General features: G+C 68.5%; 1 protein-coding gene across 1 annotated transcript in view; it reads right to left on the bottom strand.

The window, feature by feature from the left end:
* Positions 1 to 1,993: 1,993 nt before the first annotated feature.
* Positions 1,994 to 7,499, bottom strand: part of ZFPM1 (zinc finger protein, FOG family member 1) — an 82,543-nt gene continuing 77,037 nt past the window's right edge. The window contains exons 7-10 of the mRNA XM_055079208.1: positions 4,732 to 4,965; positions 4,348 to 4,443; positions 4,120 to 4,266; positions 1,994 to 3,909 (exon numbers count right to left, since the gene is read on the bottom strand). Of these exons, the coding sequence (XP_054935183.1) occupies positions 2,114 to 3,909; positions 4,120 to 4,266; positions 4,348 to 4,443; positions 4,732 to 4,965 (2,273 nt within the window). The 3' untranslated portion in view covers positions 1,994 to 2,113. The remainder of the gene's footprint in view (positions 3,910 to 4,119; positions 4,267 to 4,347; positions 4,444 to 4,731; positions 4,966 to 7,499) is intronic.

The following is a 7,499-nucleotide window of genomic DNA, read 5'->3' as shown; positions in this document are numbered from 1 at the left end:
TTGTGGACCTGGGGGCCAGGATGGGCAGAGGCGGGTTTCGCGGAGTCACAGCTGCTGTGACACTGAGGTGTGAGGTGAGGGTGCTGCCGTCACCAGCTCCGGGGGCAGAGGGTTGATGGCCACGTCTGCGCAGGTGTGGGGAGAAGAGGCAGCAGGGAGAGCTCAGTCTTGGACGTGTCAGAGCCCTTGAGGGACGTGTAGTGGGTGCACTGGTCTGGGCGGGGGGCATGGCTGGGCTAGAGAGATGTAGGGGCCCGGGAACCCGCGTGCCCGCCCAGGAGCGTAAGTGGAGTGAGCTTCGGGGATGGGGCCGGTGGCTCAGATCCGTCATCCCCCACGGGCGGGGGGCTGGTCTGGGAGCATCAGGGCTCCCAGAGAGGTGGGAAGGAGGCCGAGCACCGTCCCTGGGCTGCAGCTGGGACGGTGGCGGCAGGTTCTTGGGGAGGACATGGGGTGGCTTGAGAAGGAGGCAGCGTGTGGGAAACGGGGGTCCGAGGAGGGTGACGGCGGGCTCCGGGCTGTGGGTGGAGAGCGTAGCACGGGGGACCGTGAGTGGGGCAAGGGCTGCGGGGCGCCGGCCATGCGCCGGGGCGGCGGGGGTTGGGGGAGAGCAGGGGGCACGTGACCCGGGACCCAGCTGCAGGGCCCAGGACCGCCCTGGCACAAGGCTTGGCCTGGCCAGCAGTTCGGGCCTGGGGTGGGGGTCGGGGGTCGGGTGGGCGTGGACAGAGGCCCTTTTCTGTGTGGCGCTGTCCTCCACTCACGTGGTGCAGGGGTGAGGGTGAGCACAGATGCTTCGCCCGCCTCCCCCATCCTTCCCCTTTGAGCGTCTGTGCTCATCAGCACACAGGGACGTCCCCCCTGCCTCCGGGTTAATGACATCTGCCTCACTGGGTGGTGGGACTCAGAGGTGGAGCCTGACCCTCCGGGGTGCCAACAGTGAGGAACAGAGGTGAGGGGTCTGGGAGCCTCCCTGCCCCAGTCCAGGGGGGCAGAGCCAGGAAGGTCTTCACAAGGCGGGGCACTTACCAGGAGAGCAGCTTGGCTCCCGGGGCCCCCGGCTGTCCAGCAGCCCTGGTCACACCCCGGTACTCAGGGCCAGCTGGGGGCAAGCGGGAGGGGGCCGTGTCCCACGGACCTTTGGGCGAGGTGTGGGGGCTGTTCTTGTCCGAACACCAGCTCCTTAGCCTGTCACCCCTGAGGGCTGGGCGGTAGGCAACCTGCCTCCAGCGAGCAGGAGAGTGAGTCTGGGTGGGTGGCAGGAAGCGCCTCTGATGTTTGGAGGCAGAGAAAGGTGAGAGGTCAGGTTTCACTTGCAGCTGCAGTAGGCGGCCAGGTATATTGGAAAAGACATTCCGTACTGCGAACAGGGACACCAGGCTCGAGGGTGCCCACAGCCCCCCAGCTGCCAAGTGCCAAGACGGCAGCTGGACTCCTCTTGCTGGGGTTTGGCCCCGGCCATGGCAGACTGGGGGTGGCGTGGCCCCAGCCTCGCGCCCACCGCAGCCCCCAGGGGTCGCTCGCTGTGGGCCCCAGGGCCCGTCAGCTGCTCACTCTCCCTTCTCCCCCATCAGCCTCGGCAACTGCAGGGCTGCATCCTCCCCAACATGCTCCCCTCCCTGGATTCCCTGGTGGCCTGTGACTGGACAGGTGACATCCAGGCCTCAGGACTGAGCAGGTGGAAGAGCTGTCCGCTGGCCAGGATTAAGCTCTTCCCTGTGCTGTCTGGTGGCCCAACCAGAGCTTCTGGCTGGATCCTGGAGGGCAGCAGCAGTGGACCTAGAAGGGCAGTGCCTGCTCTCCCCGTGCCCCAAGGGGGCCCAGAGCAGTGTCATCAGCCCCGGGCGCGGGGCGAGAGCCAGCTCTGAGGGCCACTGTGTGACTCCGGCCTGCGGTGTCCTGTGTGTACTTACAGGTGGCGCTGGCCCTGCCTGCGCCCTCCCCGCAGGGCCCCCCTGCTCAGAGAACTAGACTGCTCCACCACTGTGCTCAGCAAACCGAACTTCTTTATTAAGTGCCAAGGTCCAGGCGGGCGCTGCCCCCTGCGGCCTCTCTGACGAGGTCTGTGCCTGGAGCGTCCCGGGTCCCCCTGCAGGGCAGCAGCGCCGGGCGCTCACTTCACGTGCTCGGCTGCGTGCGAGGAGCAATAATACTTCTTGTGGGCGATGAAGGTGGACAGGCTGCTGAACCTGATGTTGCACAGGCGGCAGTACCTGTGGTTGCCGTTGGGCACGGAGGCCGGCGTCCCCTGGCTGGGGGTCTGCACGCCCTTGTCCGAGTGGGAGGGGGGTGCCGGCACGGCATCGGGGGACGTGGCCGGCGGGGGGCCGGGCCGGGGACTGCCGGCGGGCGGCTCCCAGGGGTCCTGGCCGTTGAGGCCGTCGCGGAGAGCGCCGGGCGAGGGCGTCCGGGCCTCGGCGCCAGGGCCGGAGCCGGCCGGTGGCTTGCCCAGCAGCAGGCCGTGCGCCAGGCGGAAGTGCTCGATGAGGTCGCCGCGCACCACACCGTTCGGGGGGCAGTAGGGGCAGACGACGGCGGGCGGGTCCTCGGGGGCGGCGCGCAGGCGGCGCGGGGCGGAGGGGCACGAGAACTTCTTGTGCGCCAAGTACGCCTCGAGGCTGTGGAAGCTCACGCGGCAGGCTGTGCACTCGTGGTAGTCGGCCAGGGCCGGTAGGCCGGGCGCAGGGCCAGGGGCGGCGGCGGGGGCCTGGCGCCGCGGCTTCTTGCTCAGGTCGATGGGGCCTTCCGCCGGGTCTGGGCCGCTTCCGCCTGCGCCCCCATTTCCGCTTCCGGGCCGCGGCGCCGGCGACGCAGGCGGCGTGGGGGCGTGCCCTGGCGCGACGGGCTGGGCGGGTCCGACCGGGGACGGGGTGGGTCCGACCGGGGGCGGGGCGGGTCCGGCCACGTGCAGCTCGTAGAGCTTGCGGCGCCTGCGCGTGCGCACGGGCGGCGCAGCGGGCGCGGGGGTCGCGGAGGTCCCGGCGGTTCCGGGGGGCGCGGGCCGGCGCGGCGGCGGGTCGTGGCGAGAGGCGCAGTAGTACCGCTTGTGCACCGTATAGGTCTCGTGGCGGCTGAAGCGGATGTTGCAGGCCTCGCACAGCGTCCGGCGGGGGTCGTCGTCCTCGTCTGCCCCGCTGCCCGGGCTCGGGCTGCCTTCGCTGCCCCGGCCGCCCGTCTCGGCCTCGGCCTCTGCCTCGGGCGTAGCCGCGCCCCCCGCCTCGTCCTCGCGCGCCCCAGGGCCCGGGGGCGAGCGCGGCTCCTCGGCCTCGGCGGGCGGCGGGGCGGGGGGCGCGCGGGGCGGGGCGGTGGCCGCCTTGGGCCGGCGGGCAGGGGGTGTGTCGTCGGGCGGGCGGCGGCCGGAGCAGTAGAGGCGCTTGTGCACATAGAAATTGTTGACGTTGTTGAAGGTGATGTCGCAGTCGAAGCACGTGGCGCCCTTGGGGGCCCCTGTGAAGAGGCCAGCCGGTGCGCCCACCCCCGCGCCCGCCTGCAGCCGGCTGTGCACCAGCTCGGACATCTTGGCCAGGATCTCGGAGGCCGGCGGCGCCGTGGGCAGCTGCGGCAGGAAGAGCGCGCCGGGCCCTGGGCTGGAGCCGGGCGTGGGGCTGGACAGCTCCGCCTTCACGCGCACGGGGCTGGGGCCGGCGCTGGGCGGTGATGGCGTCCGTGACAGGGCCGGGGGCCCTGGCTCCGCCTCGGGCTCCCCGGCCGCCTCCACCTTGATGCTCCTGGGGGTCGCCGGGGGCTCGCCGCCGCCCCCGTTCTGGGGGCCCGGTCTGGTCTCTCCGTTGGTGGCCTCTGCCAGGGCCTTCCTGTCCAGTCCCGGTGATGGGGCGGGCACCAGGCCCAGGTCTGCAGAGGCCAGGGGGCCGTGCAGCGCCGTGTGCTGCTGGAAGGCGGCCAGACTGTCTGCGGGGAGACCCCAGGGGCCACACTTCAGGGCTGGAGCAGGACCTGCCTGGGCCAGACCTGAAGCTGGGGAGGGCGGGAAGGGAGAGCTGGAGAGCTGGGCTGGGCGCAGAGGTGGTGGAGGGTCGAGGCCGAAACCGACACCCCCCCCACCCCTCGTGGCCGAGCCTGCCTCCCCCTTCCCAGTCCTCAGGGTCCCCAGGGGCTCACCTGCGGGGAGCTTGGCAGTGGGGTGCCCAGCCCCTGATGAGTAGATCTCAACCTTCGAGCCCGGCTGGCAGACCATGTGGTTGGTCACTAGGTGGCTGTAGAGGATGTCCCTTGTGGTGGAGATGAAGCCGCAGCTGTGGCAGACACCTGCAGGTGGGCTGTGGTGTCAGAGCCCTGCCGGTGGCTGCGCCCCACAGACCCCGCCGCCCCCTTCCTGGCCCCTCTTACCCGTCAGCGTGTCTGTGTGCACCTTGAGGTGCCGCTCGCAGTTGGCCTTGGTGGTGAAGGCGGACAGGCAGATGAGACACACGAAGGGGCGCTCTCCTGGAACACGGGGCCCGGTAAGGGAGCCTGGCCGGCCGAGGACTACGGCACGGGCATGTGTGGAGGGCCCCTAAGCTCTGTCTTCCAGGACCCCATCGGGGGCCCAGCCCCCAGCCGACCACACAGCCCGTCGCAGGCGGGGCGCGTGGCCTGGGGCCCTGTGGGAGGCTGCTCGGAGTGGTGGGACCACCACTCGGGCACGTCCACGGCAGCTGTGCAACCCCAGGATAAGTGCAGTGAGCATGCATGGCTTGGGTGGGGAGACACGCCGTTGGGGGCGGGGCTCACCGCTGTGGCTGCGCATGTGGATCTCCAGGGAGCTGGCGCTGGGGCAGCTTTTGCGGCACTGGGGGAAGGGGCAGACCCGCTCGTTGGGGTAGGTCTCCCTGGGTTTCTCGTCGGGGGCGGCCACGACGGGGGAGCTGGTGCCCTGGCGGCTGGCGCAGTAGTACAGGAGGTGGGCTTGTAGGTTCCGCTCGCTGCGGTACCAGATGCCGCAGTCCTTGCAGGGAAAGACGTCTTCTGCGGGCGGGAGAGGCGGGCGCAGCCTGAGGGGTGGCCCGGCAGCAGCGCCGGCCGCCTAGCACCCGGGGCAGGCTGTGGGCCCTCTGCAACACGAGGGCTCTGCCCCGCCGTCCTCCAGCTTGGGGGGGGGGTGGGGTTTGGGACCTGGGCTGTCCCTCGGTAACTCCGTGTCCCCTCTCTGCGGACCTCCAGGCTGCCATGGGGACTTGCGGAGGGGGTGTGAGTGATCCTCAGGATGGCCCCTGGGCTGCGTCCTGACGGGGAGCCCCATAAGGAGACACTGTGGCCTCTTGGGGGTGCCCACGGAAGGAGCGAGGCTGGGGTCCGTGACCTGATTGTCTTGCGGGCTGGCGAGCTGGGTGCCCGAGTCCCCAGGCACTGGGGCAGGAGGGCGAGAGGTGAGCGTGGCTCTGGGTGGGCAGGGGCTGAGGCTGGGAGCTGCAGAGGACGAGGAGCCTCCCGGTGCACCGCCCCCCCCCCGCCCCCCGCCGCCGATGGCTCTTTGTGTTACTGGTCAGAACTTGCTGAATTCACCACATTTAACCCAAGTGGGCTGCCTCTACCGTTGTGGTTTATGGGCGTCTGGATGGCGGGGTGGATTTGCCGGTTGGTGAGGATTTTCTGGTGGGTGCTTCAGCAGCCCCCCGGTTCTCAGCAGAATGATAAGGAACGTTCTGTTGTTTCTGTCCCTGCTCCTTGGCCAGCCACCCCTTGGCTGAACCCAGGGCGGGGGGGAGACCTTGTTCTGGGTCTCGACCTTGACCTTCACATGGAATGGAGGAGCCTGGGACACCTTTTGGGGGTTTTAACTTCTGCAGGTTAGCACGTGTTTCTCAGCCCGTCGGTTGGCAGTTACTGAACAGGTGGTCTGCCTGCCCCCCCGGGGTCTGCCGGGTTTCCACCTTCTGCCTCTTTTAAGGAATGTAGTACCTGTCTGTCAAGTGAGGTGGGCACGCCTCATGCCCCCGTGCCTGCGGTGTTTCCGGCTCAACTCCCCCTACTGTGTTATTTATTTCTGGTTTTCAAGTTCCCTTTTATTTGGGGGTCTCAAGGCAGCTCTCTTCTCCATCAGCAGAGGCCTTGAGCTGGGATCCGGGTCTGAGGGGCCAGCGGTGGGCTTCCGTTGGTATCTGCAGGGTCAGTGCTGGGGACTGTGCCGCTGCTTGCGGCACAGGCAAGGGACCGGGAGCCTCGGAGGCCCGTGTGGGCCCCGTCGTCGCCCCACCGACCCAGGGCTGACCTCGGGCCAAGCCCTGGGTGGATGCAGCCCAGGTTACCTGCACAGACACCTCAAGACCGGCATTACCTTTACTGCTTCCACAGATGAGAAACTGAGGCCCAGAGTGGTGGAGTCTCAAGAATTAAACCGGGTCTGATTGACTCTGGGGTTCGGGTTCTGAAAGCCCTTCTAGACCACCAGTAGTAGAGGCCCACGTGGGGTTGGTACCAACGATGTCTAGCCCACCATGCCCTCACAGGCCAAGTGTCAGACCCAAGGGGAGGGAAACCGAGGCCCAGAGAGGCTGCTCCTGGGCGGGCTTGAGAGGAAGCCCTCCAGCACCCGGGGCTCCCTGCAGCCCCCCCCCGCAACCCAAAAGAGAGAGGCAGTGCCCCGGGCACCAGATGCCATTCCCTGCCCTGGTGGGGTGGCCGTCCTGGCCTCTGAGAGACCCTTCCATCCAGCACCCTTCTTTCCTGAAACCTCAACGTTCAGACAGGACATCTGTTTGCTCACCGCCACCCTCTCAGCTCCTCCGCAGGACCCCATTCTCCCTGGGGCAGTGACCTTGCCCTGTCCGGCCCAGTCCCTCCATGCAGGCTCTGGGGACGGGCCACCCGCCTGTGCTTGTCCGCACCCCCTCTGGTGTCACCCTCCCTCACTTGGCTGCCAGTGTTTGGGTCACGGTGACCTCCATGCTGCCTGCCCTTGGTCTCAACACAGCCGGGACACGGCGGACCATGGGCAGACACCTCCCCTCACCCCTGGCTCTAGTGTCTGCAGGTCCTGTCTCTCCCTGGGGCCTCGTCCTGCCCGGAGCTCCCCCACTCTGACCGCACCCTGAGCCCCAGCACGTGTCCCCCAGTCGCCTCCTGGGCTCCACTTAGTGCCCGACAGGCGTATCGGGTCAGGCTGCTCAGAATGGGCCCTCCCCCCTTACTGCGATGGCACTGACAGTGTCCGCTCCACGGCCATGCTGCAGCCCCGGCCTCAGGCTGCCGCCGCCCCCCCCGCCACCCCCCGGCAGGCCCTGTTCACTCCAGTGCCCCTCTGGCCTCTGCCATGGTGCTGCCACCTGCTCAAAGCTGTCATCACGTCTGACCTGCTTAAAAAGGTCACTTTTTCTCCCAATTTTACAACCCTGCAGTTTCCCTCTAGCAGCCATGCAGTTTTTTTTTTTTTTTTTTTGCGGTACGCGGGCCTCTCACTGTTGTGGCCTCTCCCTTTGCGGAGCACAGGCTCCGGACGCGCAGGCTCAGCGGCCACGGCTCACGGGCCCAGCCGCTCCGCGGCACGTGGGGTCCTCCCGGGC

The sequence above is a fragment of the Physeter macrocephalus genome, chromosome 17 (genome assembly GCF_002837175.3).
Source record: "Physeter macrocephalus isolate SW-GA chromosome 17, ASM283717v5, whole genome shotgun sequence".
Taxonomy (NCBI): domain Eukaryota; kingdom Metazoa; phylum Chordata; class Mammalia; order Artiodactyla; family Physeteridae; genus Physeter; species Physeter macrocephalus.
The sequence above is the reverse complement of the archived record's forward strand: the minus strand, read 5'-3'. Positions and strand labels throughout refer to the sequence as shown.